This window comes from Onychostoma macrolepis, chromosome 10, assembly GCF_012432095.1.
Source record: "Onychostoma macrolepis isolate SWU-2019 chromosome 10, ASM1243209v1, whole genome shotgun sequence".
NCBI lineage: Eukaryota > Metazoa > Chordata > Actinopteri > Cypriniformes > Cyprinidae > Onychostoma > Onychostoma macrolepis.
In genome coordinates this window covers 9,608,055-9,625,096 of record NC_081164.1, presented here as the reverse complement: position 1 = coordinate 9,625,096, position 17,042 = coordinate 9,608,055, and the positions used below count along the sequence as shown (strand labels likewise).

The 17,042-nt window shown below is 36.7% G+C and overlaps 1 protein-coding gene across 30 annotated transcripts in view; it reads left to right on the top strand.

Annotated features, from left to right (window-relative positions):
• Positions 1–17,042, top strand: part of dlg2 (discs, large homolog 2 (Drosophila)) — a 223,840-nt gene that overhangs the window by 71,502 nt on the left and 135,296 nt on the right. Inside the window, exon 1 of one of the 30 annotated variants that reach the window (XM_058788932.1) lies at positions 2,402–2,508. The exons of 25 other annotated variants lie outside the window; for them this stretch is intronic. In XM_058788932.1, coding sequence (XP_058644915.1) covers positions 2,479–2,508 — 30 coding nt within the window. In that variant the 5' untranslated portion in view covers positions 2,402–2,478. Of the gene's footprint in view, positions 1–2,401; positions 2,509–6,265; positions 7,125–16,374; positions 16,405–17,042 lie in introns of those variants that run through there. 4 more of the 30 variants (XM_058788939.1, XM_058788942.1, XM_058788938.1 and 1 more) reach the window with 4 other exon arrangements.

The following is a 17,042-nucleotide window of genomic DNA, read 5'->3' as shown; positions in this document are numbered from 1 at the left end:
TCGATTCTCTTTTGGTTGGAGGGGTAGGGGGAGGGGCCAGATAGCCCTTCAAATGAAGATTTTTCAGGACCACACTTCAAACGAAGGGGTATGAGCATAAACCGACTACAGCGGCAACATGGCTGCCCGAGCGAACAAAAAGCATTTTTGGCATTAATAAAGATTTTCATGAAAAGTAATCATTTGTTTTATGTTACATTCACTCCTGTGTTCATATTTATGCTCATGTTATTCAAAGAAATGTTTGCAAAAAATTACTAAAGTTTGCTAACTTCATTTCATTACTGACTGCATGATAGTACATATTTTCATTTCTGATCAGGGCGATAACCACCATAGATATTCAGGGAGGCTAGCCCCCCCCGATAATTAGAAATCGCTAAACCTTTTTCTCAGATATTGCCAATTGGAGAGAGAGAGAGAGAGATGAAAGTTGCATGTCTGTGCGTCTCTCTTTATAATGAGTGAGTTTACTTCAAAAACAGCGATTTTATCCTCTCGTTGCTGGAAAATATAATGAAGCTATTCAGTATTTAAACTGTTATTAATAAAAGTCGTGGGGCAGGATTGACAAGTTTCTTTGCTCCTGAATGTGTGAGCTACACGATCTCCTATATATATATGGAGGATCCGACGCTCACATCGTTTTGATGGTGTTTATGCTACAAAAATGGAAAAACAATGTGCCTGGGGTACTTGTAACACTGATTCCAGGTATCCTGAGAGGATAGGCAATATAATTTATTTTATTACATTTCCTAAACCCAAACAAAACAGAGCAAAATGTCCCTAAGCGTTCAATCCCAATCCCAATGAAGACAAAAACGTTCATTTTCTTGTTGTCATACTCTTAAGTTACAATTTTCATCTGCTTAAGCAGAACGTTAATGCCATCTTGTGCTTCAGCAAGGTATCTCTGGCTAAAACTAACGTTAAAGTTAGTGCATCCATGCTAACGTACAAACCTAAATAGCGGACTGTTCTCACATCATGTATAGTGTAGGTCAAAAACGATTAAAGGTCTGTACATTTCAGTGCCTCTCCATGTTAAACTGGTTAAATGTTAATTAATTTAATCTTACCCTGCGATACATGAACAGTGTTGATCTTGCATGTTGTCATTCGCGATCATGACGACCGTAATATGAGACTTCTCCCGCTTGCATTGTGATCTGTAAACCCTCGCTTCGAGTTACCCACCATATTTATTTTAAAATATTTTATATATCCATCCATAGAGTATTTAATTCACACTTGAATGGTAGCCCTTCTGTGCCCAAAATTGTTCGAAAACATTGTGGGACAAGGTTTTCACACTGACAGCTGTCATTGTAAGAGAGTACGCAGCTCCGTTTGTTTGTCCGAGGGAGCAACAGTAACTAAGGGGGGTGGGGCTTACCGATGGGTCAATTACAAACAATAGTACAAAAGAACTACAGTATAACAAATAAATAAGAAATGCTACATACATTGTATAAATCAAATGTACAAAAACACTGCATATTTTTCAGTGTGTAAATTAAATAAATATTTCTTCTTATTAAAGTTACAAAAGTAATTTAGTCAAGAGCAGTGAGAGATTTTCTTTATGGAATTTTGACACATACAAGTGTGTGTTTTTAACTGTTCAAGTAAAAAAACCCTATAAAGTAAAAAAAAACAACAACTTTGCGTATTCCTGCGATCTATGAGCAACATCTTCACGTGCACACGCCTCTGACAGCACTCAGAAACAGACAGACAGACAGCGCACATAGCAAAATGAGTTCTCTTCTTCACATACTCTGATTGTGAGTAACTGTTGCTGTCATGACAGATTTATTTCAGAATCAGCCGCTATCAAAATAATCTGGCTGCGGGCGAGGGCCAGATATTATTGCTGGTGGGCCAGTTTTGGCCTGTTCCTGTTCCTGACCACTGATTTAGGGTTAGGAGTTTCTTAAAATAATGCAGCAGTAATAATGATGATTAACATTAACATTATGCAACTTCTAAACTGTAGTATTGTGGGGTTTGATACTTGATTTAAGGTTCATATAAGCTACAAAAGCTCTTGTTGTACCTGTCAACTGTCGACTTGCTGAGCGGGAACTGTGTTGCAGTGCAGCTTTTCCGTGTGGGCTCGGTGGCCCTTCCTCTCTTGGTTCCTGCTTGGCTGTGCTCCCTGCAGTAGACTTGCTGAGTGCCGCAGAGTGCTGGATGCAGCGGTGGGGAAGTGATTCAGGGCCTCCCCACATCTCTGGCATGCTCTCTCTCTCTCTCTCTCTCTCTCTCACACACACACACACACACAAACACACACAAACACGATGAACACAGTCTCTGAGTCTGCCCAGAGAAAAGGAAGCCACTCCACAGAACATGAACACCTCTCTACTGTCCGTTTGAACACTCACTGAAACACGCTCACACATACACACACACACACACACACACACACACACACACACACTCACTCACTCACTCACTCAGAGAAACATGCAGGAACAGAAAGTGAGGAGCCAAGAGGTAAGAAAAAAAGACTTTGTACTGTACATCATGTCAAGCGTGGAGAGGAGGAGGAACGTAAACTGAAGTGATTAAGTGCTGTTTCGATGCTGTAGTTGTCAAAGTCGTAAACATTGTAAGTTGGTATTGCAAACTGTTGTCGAGAATGTTTTTCACTCTGTCGTAAGAAACTCTGCAGCAAAGTGACTCACCCCAAAAGCTTGTCTCTCTCTTTCTAGTACATTTTGGTATAATTTTCTTGTTTCATCTCTCTCTGTCACTCTTTCTATTTTCCTTTCACTTTGTCTCTTTCCTCTTCCGTTTCCTTCTGTTTCTTTTAGAATCAAGTATTCTAGAGAGCTAACTAATAAGCACTTGATGTCATCCCTTTTCTCTTTCTGTATATCATAATTTTTGTTTTTGTTTTTTTTTATAATCATGGTGATTTTATTATTAGTTATGTTACACATGTGAGACCCTTAGTGCTCTGCTTGACTTTTATGTGCACTCATGTGCTGCATTTCACTGTGGCTGTATGCTGAGTTGATGTGTTAAGGGGGGGTGTTTGTGGTCAGATCTGATCCACTGGTGCATGATGCTTTTTTGTTTGCTTCAGCTGGTGGTGATGACACTTCCACTCAAGGGTGCTGTTTTGTATATAAAATGTTTTGTATATAAAAGAAAAGAAGAGGGCTCAGCACTGAGCCCTGAGGTATACCATTACTTAGCCAGACATCCCACATGTTTTTCCTGGGACACAGTGAGTTAATAAAAAAACAAGACAAAAAGAAAGATAAAGTGCAGAAGGAAAGGTGGAATGAATGGAGATTATGTGAGTTGAACATGTTCCCAGTCTGTGTTCACATGGTCTCTCTTGATCAGCTCCAATCAGGATCTCTGACTACGTCCTTCATCCGTCTGCCATCTCATCTGCTCCCCTCAGAATAACACCATTGTTCACACAGGCTCTCGTGTTTCGGCCTGGCTACTCTGCTGTTTGGACCCAGACTGTCTGTGTGTGTGTGTTTGAGAGAGAGTACTCATGTTACCGCCTTACTGTGCCTTGTCAGAGTGGTAAACATGAGCAGCTAACAGATGCAGGGTCTGTTCTTTTATATCAGTGACACACACTCATAAACACAAGTGTTAGTGCACATCTTCAAAACTGTCTAACCCAATACTATCGGGTCATTGGAACAGAAAAGTTTATTTTTCTGTTAATATGGGCCACCCTGATTTGTTGTCTGCTTTATTCATCAAGGAACCTACAGTAATATGAAATGGGTGTTTTGAAGCATGAAAGTTCAGTGGAAACTTGAACAGATTTTTGTTAAAATCTTGATTTTATTTGTTGATCTTGATTTTATTATTATGATGTGTAGAACATTTATTTTTATACAAAACAACAACACATCTGTCGCCCTACAATGTAATATATGAGATGTCTGACACTGCCTGATCTCACACAGCAAATCCCTTTATAATCCATAGACTTCAGTAGTTACTAGGGGTGTAACAGTACACGTATTTATACCGAAAATTTGGGGTATGGGTCTTTCGGTTCAGTACGCATGTGTACTGAACAAATACAGCATTTTCCCCCCAGGACATTCAAACAATAAATGGCGTTCTGGCAGTCTTAGATGTGGCATCGCTGTATAAACTTTTCTGAGAGCTGCTTATGCGACGGTTCAGAAATGTGCTGGTATAAACACTAGCATTGACTACAGTGGCGCGATCAGCTCCAGTTCTCGTGTCTGAGCCGTTACGCACCTTAGACGCGTGCAGTGTACATGGAGTCCGTTCGAACAGCAGAGCGGAGAGCGAGTGAACGCGATCATTCCTTCCTCTTTACTACTAATTTTAACGCGAATAAACATCTCATGCCTCATGTAATCGTTCAATCAGTGACTCAAACATGGAAAGACATCAACAAAACAGCGTGTAAACAAAATGTCATGTAGCATTTTATTTACCTCAGGCAAGTCATCAGTGTCACAGCTCGTTAATTCACTAGAGAACTGAAGTCTAGAGAGGAGCATTTCGCGAAATATTACACTATATACTCATTATATTTTACTTTACCTGTTAGTCTTAATTATTTAATGTATAAATTAATCTGTTATGAAACATGTTATGACAGGCACTGTGTAATTGAATATATTTTAACAAATAGAAATTTTATAATTTAAGTTAATATAAAAACTGCATTATGTGCAATTTACATGTTTGCATAAATTTTTTTAAGTTGAGTGTTGATTATTATATTTAAAAATAAATAGTAATTCAATTTAAGTTTGGGTTAAGTTGTTAATTGTAACCTTATAATGTAAAAGGGCTCCCTATAATTTAAAGCATAATTTGAGGTAGATTTTTCACTAAGAAATTTTTAATTATAATTGAATGAATTTAAAGAAAGAGCAACTTGTTCAGTAAACCACTGTTTATTAAAAAAAAAAAAAAATTTTTTGTATAGTGCTTTTCATGATACAAATAGTTGCAAAGCAGCTTTACAGAAAATTTGAAGTTTCTACATTATATTTAGGAGTAGGTTATTAGTGGTGACTATGGCAGAAATGTACAGTAAGAATCATGCAGTTAGTTACAAATTACACATAATCAAACAGACGGTGAATAGTATTAACTGCAATGATTTTATGAACTTGCGATTAAACTTTGCAATTGCGATTAAACGAAATCATGCTGAACCATGACGTTAAAACTGAGGTATGTACCGAACAATCATATCTGTGCACTGTTAGTGTTACACTTACACCCCTAGAAGTTACAATGTTGCACTTTTTTATTAAAAATACTATTCTAACAATTCTTAAAGAAAAGGTAACACTTTATAATAACTGCACACTATGAATCATTAGTTAAGCATTAGTAAATAGTCAATTCATCCTTTATAAAGCATTGTTACAACATTAATAGGCATTAGTAAGCAGTTTATAAATACTGCTATAAAGGTTTTGTTCTTGAGCATATCTATAATGTTTAATAATTGTATTTTCATACTTTATAAATGATCAATTTATCATTTTTAAATTATTACGTTATTTACAAACCAGTTATTTAGGAGTTGTCAGTGGTTCATAAGATCATTTAGAAAGTGTAAGAAAATGATTAAAAAACTATTTAAATGTACATTTATAAATATTATTATTTAGACACATGATAATAGTTGCTCAGTGTGTTAATAAATGCTTTATTAACACATATTCCTGCTATAATTCATGATTAAGTCAGGTAGTTATAAAACATTTAGTAGTTGCCAGCCATCTATTTTTGTGAGCTCATCTAAAGTGAGGACCCTTCATACATTGTAAAGCATTTATAAAGGAGATTTAAAGGCTCATTTATCTTCCAAACAGAAAAGTTAAACAAACACAACACACAATACAGAACACAGAAATATTTTTTCAAGATGCAAAAAATTAAACTGTACAACTGTACAGTTGATAAAAAATGAAAAATAAAATAAAATTCAAGTGTACAGTTGTACAGTTTCATTTTTCTTGCATCTTGAAATAAACATTTCTGACTTCTGTATCCCTCTGTGCTGTGTTCATTTATTTTTTCTGTTAGGAAGATAACTGAGCCTTTAAATCTCCTTTGTAATAGATATGCTTATAAATCAAGAACAAGGCATTTATAGCTGCATTTATAAACTGCTTACTAATCACTATTAATGTTGGAACAATGCTTTATAAAGGATGAACTGACTATTTACTAATGCTTACCTAATTATTCATAGCGTGCAGTTATTATAAAGTGTTACCAAGAAAACATTTGATGCTTTCCTTTCCTGCGCTCACACAGCTCTTGGGTGTTATCTGGATGTTCCTATGCAGCTGGTTGGGTGATCTGCATAGTTGCTAGTGTGCTTTGAGTGGTTACTAGGCATTTGCTTACTGGCCCAAGTCAAAATAGCCTGTCCATCTCTATGATGTTCTAGTCCCTAGATGTCATGAGATTTGTTTGTCTGTATTGTCATCTGCCAAGTAAAAACTAATAGCAGCCTTCTCCTTAAAACTTTATAATGTACAAAAACACCTAAATAAACAGAATATATAATGTCACACAATTAATGTATAACGTCATTATGGCCAACCAGTAATATAAAATAAAAAATAAATAAAATTCAATCAGCACAGTATAAGACTAAGTAATGAAGTCCACCACTGCTTGGGACTGTTCTCCATTCATCCCCTTCCTAACAATTTCTAATGATTCAATTATTGACATTTCACTGTCAGGACTAATTGACATAGATTCTGAAAATGGGGGAGGGTTCATGACCCCCAGAATAAAATGTGCAGTTAGCACTTTCAGATTCAGAGTTTTTCCTCTGACTGTGCTCTTCTTCCAGCCCAGAAGGCCTTCAGACAGGGTGACAGGAAATTAGGAGGATGTTTTTGGGCCAAGATGCTTGTTCTCTCTGTGTCAGCATTCTCACAGTGTTCTCGCAACTTTGGCCATAGAGCTCATGTGTTGTTTGTTAATTATTTTTTGTGAAATTGTACTTCTATTTTAAAATCACAGGTACAGAGAGACGCTGGGAGGGATAGTAGACTCATGCTGTGTGTCCTTTAACTGCCGGTGGACTCCTAAGAACTTTGTAGCTTGTTAAGGTTAGCATGCAACCTGAATTCAGCCACAAGGCAGCACAAAATTAAACTCAACTCGACTGGAATTCTGGAACTAATTTCCTAGTAACTGCATTTATTTTGGTATTGTTTAGTCAAGTTTTACATGACCCACCATCTAAGGAATATTCAGGGTTCAGTACACTTAAAATTGAAGTGAATGATGTCAAATTTTACCCTGTTTACCCCATTGTCCAAGCAGTGTTATTTTAGTAATATTTATATGCTATTATATTATTTATTGACATTTAGAAATATCTTTTTTATTTTATTTAGATTTTCAGTTTTAGTAATTTTGTGACCGTAAATTTAAATTTAAATTTGTTGTTTTCTAAATATATCAAAGTCTCTTTAAGGCAAGTCATGTCACTCGGCGGCCATCTTTGAAACACCTCTCGGACTTGCAAGTGCAGCTCCTATCTCTTTGAATGGGGAAACATCAAATTCTCCAAAACTGTTCACTAAGCTTACGATTAAATTTCATATTTGAAATCACCAAAGAAATCTGTCAACAACTGTATCATAAATGTTATTTCTTTTGCTCAAATAGCGTTATAAAAAGCTTATTTTTCAGGCTAGATCAGCCAGTGCGCATGCACAGCCCTCAGCGCACGTCTCAGAGCGCTGACTGTTTCTATAGCAATCGGGATTTCTAACGGCAGCTGCAGTGACGCGCTGACTTTACCGAATAGCGATTGGCTGTTTCATTCAGAAGGCGGGGCTTCCTGTGTTTAAGCGGCCATATTGAGCGTTGCATTTTTCTCCATTCAAAACTATACGAGTGACACGTCTTGGGTATTCTAGAGTCTTTGAATATATATATATTTATTTATTTATTTAATAATTAGTTTAAAGTGCCCCTATTATGGGTTATGAAAGGTTCATATTTTTGTTTTGGGAGTCCCCAACAACAGGTTGACATGCATGCAAGGTCAAAAAAACACTTTCATTGTCTTATAATATGCATTTATTTTTATCTTATTTGCTCAACGACTCCCAAACGATTCGTTCAATGATTATTTTTTCCAAATCCTCCTTTGCGTGACGCTAATCTGCTGTGATTGGTCCAATTGGTCTCATTTCCATTTCATCTCGCCTGTAATGCCTGATAAAGCAGTGTTTCTGAGCACAGAGCAGCTTTGTTTACAGCCGTTACCAGGTAAACCGCTAGTTTTACTGCTCCGAAAGTGGCACCTAGTGGCAAAGAATGAATTCACATTTTCATTAAGACCAAAGCAAAAGACCAAGAAGCAATATGCTAATGTTTCATGTTGACCTCAACATGAAACGGCTTGGCATTCGTTTTAAAAACGACTCGTTTCAATGATTCAGAGTCGACTCTTTCTATTGAAAAACAATGACTTTATACACGGTGCACTTTCAAATTTAAAACTTGGCAGGATGTTTTCATTCACTTAGAGCTGTGTTACACACTGCATGAAAGGTCATTTTCAAAAATCCATAATAGGGGCACTTTTATTTTGTTTTAGTTTGCCATTTTAATGCTTCAATTTGACCTGATTTTATTTTAGTTATTTTTTGTTTTGTTTATCATTTATTTCATAATTCTGTTTTATTGTTTTAAGTTTTTACTCTAATATTTAGAATATTTTATTTCCCAGCTTTATTTAAATTAATGAAAACTATTTTAAATGGTTTTAGTTAAAAACAACACTGCCCAGCCAAAATTATTTTATAAAAGCACTTAGTTTTAACTGAAACTGTAGAGTGACTTTAAAACATAATTTTCAGGGGTTTAGTCATTTCAGGGGTTTAGTTCATATTGTTGTCATATAACACAGTTATATCAGTTTACACAGCTTAGTAAGTAATTTTATCACACTAAAGTTATGAGCGCTCTTCTGTTTCAAGATGTCTCAGGTGTGAGCAGAAAAAAGTTGTCCCTACACCATCCTGTTTTATTTGAGATAATTGCATGTCAACTTGGTGTGATTACTAACAGCATTGCCATGATTAATAGAGTGATTAGCCAAGTGCTAAGGGCTGTTTTTTGGAGAGGGGGAGATGCAGCATGAGAATCTTAATTAGGTTTTCCATGTTGTGTGAGTAAACCCACGCTGCAGGCTTATATAACCCAAAGCCACATTTGCGATTTGTAAACCAGAGTATTTTTAGCATTATTTTTAAAAGCAAGATCCATATCTGGACTCTAATCCGTTCTGTGTAAAATCTGTTTGCTCCATTTTCCAGCTTATTGTTCATTCCCTTGGTACAGCTATCCAAAAGTGTCAGCATGAAGGGATGCCGTCTCTAAGATTTGTTAATTTATCCACAATTGGTTATATTTGTACAACAAATATGCATTTAATGAGGTTGTTATCTTGAGAGGCACTATACACATTGTGATCAAACTGGATACTGCATATATATAATGGACATTTCTTTAAAGCTATCACTCTCAAGGGCTTTTCATACTGCACTAAACCCAAGGCAAATGTCTTTTTAAAGCCAGAACTAAGTCCACTTTTAACCCTGAGTAGCCCAGGATTATGTTTACTTAGCTTTTTGGTGCATTGTCTGATTTATTTGAAGCAAAGGCTCTTTAGAGTCAAATAATGCTTCATTTTCTTACCTGGAATAATGTCACAGATGAAAAATCAATTAAAGTCAAATTTAGGACATTGTAGTGTAGTCAGGGAGTCATTTCTATAAAGCCACTTGAAGTCTTCTTGCTCTTTCTTTTATGTAGTTCCCAAGAGGTGTCTCAGAGCTCAACTCTAATTGTCCTTTACCACTGTAATTAAACAGTCTGTAAAAAGCTATCAAACTTCTAATTAATTTCTAGTCTGCTCCGGATACTGAGTCCACTGTCAGTTCAGCCTCAAACTCCACTGTCTCCTCAGTCAACTGCAGCATATGCTTGCTGTCCACAAAGAGCCCCGAGAACGCCTCTCCACAACATTAAAGTCAAAATGCTACCCATCATTCAGACCTTACAGCTGCAATTTGACTGTCAGGATGGTCTGAACTATGCAGGAAAGTCACTGCAGTAATCTTTGTATTTTTTTTTCTTTCTCTAAAAGCTTCATTTCTATGTCATATAGAATGTTGGTGTGTGTGTGTGTGTGTGCGTGTGTGTGTGTGTGTGTGTGTGTGTGTGTGTGTGTGTGTGTGTGTGTGTGTTTGGGTGCTGTGAAGGTCCTGAGGTGGGTCACAGCTGGCATATTTTAGCACAGATTTATGTGGTGTTGCATCTTGAAGCAAAATTGGAGCAGAAAAAGAACTTGGCTGTGTAAAGGCGCCTTGAGAAAATGAGATTTTATTACAGACTGTGGGTTACAATCTCAAAGGTTCTCCATAAAGCGTAGTATTGATTTGCAAACCCATAAAGTCAATTATAAGTGGTTCATGGCAGATTTACAATGACAGACCTTTAGCTCCTAGCCCTTAATGTTACTGGCAGGTTTGATGCATTCTTCCTGTGTTTTGCTGCAGGCCAGAGCAAATGACACATAGAGGGAGAGGTGTATCCATCCCAGCCTCCACCACAGAGGGATGATGCTTTACTGTAATACTGTAATGTAGCACGGTCTGAGGCCAGACTGGATCTTCTCGTGCTGAAGGCATGCTGAAATATTAATGTCAGCTGGAGGGGGTTTAGCTGCAGGTATGAGGCTAATGCAGAAGTGAAAACAGTCTTGCTAGACATATTACTGTGCTACAGGCATGAGATGCTAAATTAGGAGGCCTCGAAAACAGACACTTGATTAACTTTTCTGAGATCTTATCATGTGTGGTGATGAGCAGATGGAAACTTTCTCTAACTTCCATTTTTATTGATTAATTTGTTAATGATTTAATTAAACACAAATGATTAATGCTCAGAGCAGAGTCTTGTTGACTGGAGAAAACACAAAGTTTTGTAAGAAATTATTAGTTTTATTCAGCAAGTATTGAACAAAAGTAACAGTAAAGATATTGATAATGTTACAAAAGATTTCAATTTTTAATTCAATGCTGTTCAGATCATTAAAGGATCCTGAAAAGATGTTTCAGGGTTTCCACAAAATTAAGCAGCACAACTGTTTTCAAGAAAAGAAAAAAGGTTCTTGAGCAGCAAATCTGCATATTTGGATGGTTTCTGAAGGATCATGTGTCACTGAAGACTGGTATAATGATGCTAAAAGTTCAGCTCTGCCATCTTAAGAATAAATAATTTTTTTAAATATATTAAAATAGAAAACAGTCATTTTAAATTTGCAATAATATTTTATTGTACTGTTTTACTGTGTTTTTAATCAAATCAATGCAGCCTTTGTGAGTATAAAGAGTCTAATTTCAAAAACATTAAAACATCTTACTAACTCTAAACTTTTGAACAGTAGCGTACATCCTTGTGACGCTTCATCCCCATCCCCAAGCACCCTTAGTAGACAGCAGACAGGAACAGTTGATTCAGCATGAATTTAATGTGTGGCTCTGCTAATGTATCAGGATCTGTTTAGCCGCAATCCCTCAGTCTCTTCACCTGAGTGAAGCTTTGTGTGAATGCTCCCTCTGCTGGACAACATGAGTGCTTACCCACGTTCCCCTCTCCTCCCTGTGTGTACATGTATTTATAGTTCAGTAATACAACTTGCACTGGCAGCTGTGTATTAATGAGACTATCAAACTCTCTTTCTGGGTAATATAACTGTGTTTATTGTTAATTAAGTGCTGTGCCATATTTTATCCTGACAGTGTCGATACTGTAATTAGAATGCAGTACATTACTTGACTCTGCATAAGGACCCTATATTTGTAATTACAGTTAAAGTAGACCTCACTTCCTGAGCTGATTTGTGATCCATACTGTGCTGTGTGTTGAGCTGAATCAGGAGCTTGTTATTGGAGAAAATATAAAAGATCAGCACATGGATGGATTGGTTTTAAACTGTGAGTAATATTTTGTTGACCAAAGCCAGATTTTGCCTCCTCGTGCCAACCATGCGAACGACGATTCACTTTCTGACCATTTACCGTGCCGTCAGTTCACATCACGGCTGATTCAGTCTCGGAAAGTCATGCACAGTTGAGTAGATTCCTAAAATAGAATGACCTTATATTACATTTTACATGGGCTCCGTGCAGTGACAGCTCTGTCATTTTTAATATTGTGATTTAAAGGAATAATTCACACAAAAATGAGAATTTGTTATTATTTACCCACTCTAATTCCAAACATGTATACTGTTATTTTTTTGTTTTGTTTTTAAGTCGCATTGACTACATCAAAGTAGATTTTTTTTGTTTTTTTTCATTTTCAGAGCCTGATGTGTAGCATTTAGTATAAATTTAACAAAAGAAAAAAAAAAGCTGTGATGCATTGGAAACTGTGTGTGTGTGTGCATGTTCAGGAATCCTTCCTAAGGCATCATTACCCATCACATAAAGCAGTTCACGCATGACCACACAACACGCACTGCACACGTACACGCACAGGCCAGTGTGTACTCTGTACCTCCCAAAGGCCCAGGGCTTTAGTGCAGATCCACTCACTGTGTACCTTATGTGTGTTTGACTATGAATTCATGTTAATTAGATTCACTTTGAACAGAATAAAACACAGAGCTGCATCCCTCTTAGCTGTGATCATACAGTACATCTGAGGTGGTTTTACGCACTGGTATTTTTAGAAGTGTTTCTTCAGGTTTGTTTGGCACACAGGTGATCTGGCACAAAAACAAATGCTAAGATCTCATAATAGCTTCCTGCAGCTTTCCACATCTATAGGGATGGCCAGACCCCCTTCTGTTGCTCATCACACATTAGCTCACAAACATGCACTCAACACCACAAATTCAACATTCCATTTAATGTTTGCACAATTCACAACCAATACAGCAATACTTTTGTAAGTTTATAAACTGAAATCTTAGGTTTTAAACTTTGTTAAGTTAATATTTTTAAGGAAGTGAAAAGGCATATTGTGTATTTATTCATTTGTTAGTTTATTTGTTATTAATAGTCAACCTTTCTTTCTTTCTTTCTTTTTTGTCATCTTAGTCTTTAGCCAATTTGACCAGTTTTACTCATTTAGGCTGATTTGCCAAGTGTCTGTGAACATGATAGGAGAACATTATCATACTGGTAATCAGCCAATCACAGCCAGACTCGTGTAACCTGTATTTAAGAATAGCGTTTTTACATTTCTCCACATTTTAGGACATCAAAAGAGATGCTGGGTTTTCTGAAATTGTACATGCAACTGTTGTGCCACTTGGACAGTGTTGCTTTAGAAAAATGAGTGGTTTACAAATTTGATATTACTTGTTTACAATAGTTTCTCATTCTAAAGTGTTTATTTTATTAAATTTTTTTGGGTGGCATTGCTTCTCTTGCCTCCTCATACATGCCCCTGCCACACACTGATCATTGTTATGGATCAATGTTTGCTGCATATTAGAGGTCGACCGATAGTGGATTTTACCGATACCGATAGCTAGGTTGGACCACACTGGCCGATACCGATTAATCAACCGATAGTTTTCAAAATGGATACTGAAAGAGAGCTAGTGCTTTACTATTTAAAAAAAAAAAAAGCAGCAACAGTACTGAACCATACTTTGTAAATGAATACAAATATTAATATTATTTACTATATTGATCATTAAAGTTATTTCATAATTTGCTAATGTTAAAAGAAGAAACTTTAAAATGTAAAAATATAGCCTATTAGTAGCTAATAGTGAATGTTGAAATGAAAACACTCTAACAAGGAACAATACTTCTACAGTTTTCATTAATGCTACGAATGGACTTTTATTGTTAAATGTTACCATTTAATTTCAACAGTCATGCTTAAAGATGGCCATGTTTAAATATCTACACAAGGCCATAGCATTAAAATTACATACATATGGATATTGTATGTGTACTCACACACTTTATTTGCTTCTATTTTTTAACACTTGATAATTATCTAATCAAAAAAAAAAGTTAGTCGCGCAGCGCTGAGTCTAGGAGAACTCAGAGGTATCACACACACGCACACACACACCAGGCGCTTTGCGTTCAGATCAAGTGGCGGTCTAAAACAATTTATTTAAATCACCAAACGGACATAAGTTTGCTTCAAGATGAGTTTGAAGTTCGGAAGTTCACAATGAGTTTGAAGTTCGGTGTTTAAAAAAACAGAGCAAGTGGAAAGAGAACGCGCAATCTATTACAGCTCTCTACATGAAGCATACCGACTTTATTAGAGCCACAGAAAGACAAACGTTTTGCTGAAAAATGCACAATACATAATTTATAGCCTAGGGTGAAGTCATTATATACATTCACAACGATTTGGGACAAATATAATGTAATTTAATAGAAAACTATGTGAATGGCGTTCTGTTCCACGGCAGGCTTTTCTGTCGGCTGTATTTAAATGCGCGTCTGGAGTTTCCCGCTCTGTGCAGCGCGCAGTGTCACGTGTCAAAATAAACAAGACGTACTATCAGTGATTTCCGCCTCTAGAGGCCGCTCTCGTACTGTATAATGCCAGCGGACCCTTCTCAGCCATTCCGGCAAAGGTTGCAAACCGGAAAACTATTGGCATGGATTTTTGCCGATAACCGATAGTTGTGGCAATCAACTATCGGTGCCGATTAATCGGCAAAACCGATGAATCGGTCGACCTCTACTGCATATGTTCACCCACTGAGAGTCTAACTTATAATTCTTCACCTGCAGTGTGATTTTTACCAGCCCAGAACACCTCTGTTTTCCTTCTGGAGAACACACACACACACACACGGCCATAATGCCATCCTGCACTCTGTCTGTGTTTGGCAGTTTGCTGTGCCGGCTTGTAAACATCTCTCTCTCTCATCTCTTAGAGTTGTGGTAATTTGTTAGCTAGCACATCTGCTGTTGTGATCTGAGTTGATCTTAATATACATTTTCGTCTTGGCATAGATGCCAGTTGACAAGAAGAGTATTGCATATGTTGTGTTTTTGACTGCTGGTCTACAACATGTTGTTCAACATCTATATGCACTACCATTCAAAAGTTTCTAGTTTATGTATTAAATTAAACATTTCATGTTTTTAAAAGAATTTGCATTTATTTGACCAAAAATACAGTAATATTGTGAAATATTATTAATATTTAATTGTTTTAATATATTTTTAAATGTAATTTATTTTAACAGCCATTACTCCAGTCTTCAGTGTTACATGATCTTTAGAAATCATTTTAACATGTTGATTTGGTGCTCAAGAAAGGTTTTTCATGATCAATAATTGTGCTGCGTATAATATTTGTGTGGAAACTGATAACATTTTTCAGGATCATTTGATGAAAAGAGTTCAAATAGTGGTGTTTATTAAAAAATGGAAATCTTTTGTAATATTATAAATGTCTTCACTGTCTCTTCTGATCAATTTTATACATCCTCGCTAAATAAAAGTATTAATTTCTTTCACTGACCCAAACTTTTAAACAGTAGTGTATGTTCAACCTGAACTTTTGCTACAGTATATCAAGTTAACAGATGGACTTGCTTTTCTTGATTTGTTTTTGCTAGAGAGGTGAGAAAATACGAGCATCACTTTCATCACAATTCTGCTGATATTTATGTAAACTAAGGAAGCTTTTTGTATACACATTACAACGCTGCTAATTACAGCTGTCTGGTTTTCAAAGAAAGCAAAAGCCTGTGACACTGCTTTCATGCTACTTTTCATGAATTTCAAACAAGTCTAACAAATCACACTTGGCCTTCCTAATAAATTCAAGTGGCGCCTATTATGCCATGTACTTAATTTACCACAACAATGTCATTACCTAGTTAATCTCACGGAAACAAGAAAAATCATGGTCGTATTTCACTGTAAAATCAAAAGAAATAAAAAGAAGTTTTGTCTACGGAAAACGAAGCATTGGACTTACGAAAGATTCAGGCAGACAGGGTTGTGAAATAGTGTGTGACTCAGACCAGAGTAGAGAAAGGGAGCAAGGGAAAAAGAGAATTGAGATCTAAACGGTGGCTGCATCCCGGGAGTGTGTGTGTGTGTGTGTGTGTGTGTGTTTAGGGAGAATGTGTGTGTGTGTGTGTGTGTGTGTTCATGCATTAGGCGGACTCTTGCTTATCCAGGAGTGAAGAGTCTCGTGCTTTCTCTCTGTCTACGTCAGTGCTTGTAGCACGAGCGCAGCACTCCTGCTGCGAGAGGAATGTCTCCTATAGTGAGGAACCCCGACTGTTTTAATCCAATGCTCTGCCACTGTAAGGTTGCGTGCCATGACAACACCTTGTCGCTGATGTTCGGATGTAAGGTAGGCATCCATCATCAGAGCTGTTTTGCAGGAAAGAAGCCGTTTGAGTTTTTAAGATTATGCATTAGCACTTTTGAAAGATCTAGGATCAGGAAGTATGTCAGTGGTGTGACACTCAACATTTACTTCTTACGTGGATTATTGGGCTATGGTTGATTTATGATCTATAGAAATGTGTTGCACTGCATGGATTTGTTTGAAGTGAGTTAATGAGTTTGAAGTGATTTATGGCGTTTACAACCCTCACTTTGAAGACAAGCACTTAAGCTTGGCATTTTTTTTTTTTTTTACCCCTGTAATGTCAAGATGCTAATCCCATGGCTAATGTTGTATTCAGTTGACGTGCTGCACTTGTTTGTTTGTTTGCTATCATGTATGGTTCTTCATTCAGAACCAATTAGTCCAGACGGCAGAGGCAGTCTGCAGCACAGCATTCTAATAAGATGATTCAGCTATGTAAGTAAAATGAATTGCAGCTGCAGAGGGAATTCTGTCACTTGTGCTTGGCTATATGATGTCACTCAGTTCTCAGGTTTATTTATAACTCATGGAAATATGCACATTAGTGTATTTAATTTGATGTGAAGTGTTTTATAGGAGTAAATCACTTAGAATGGACCGGATGTGTATACTGCATA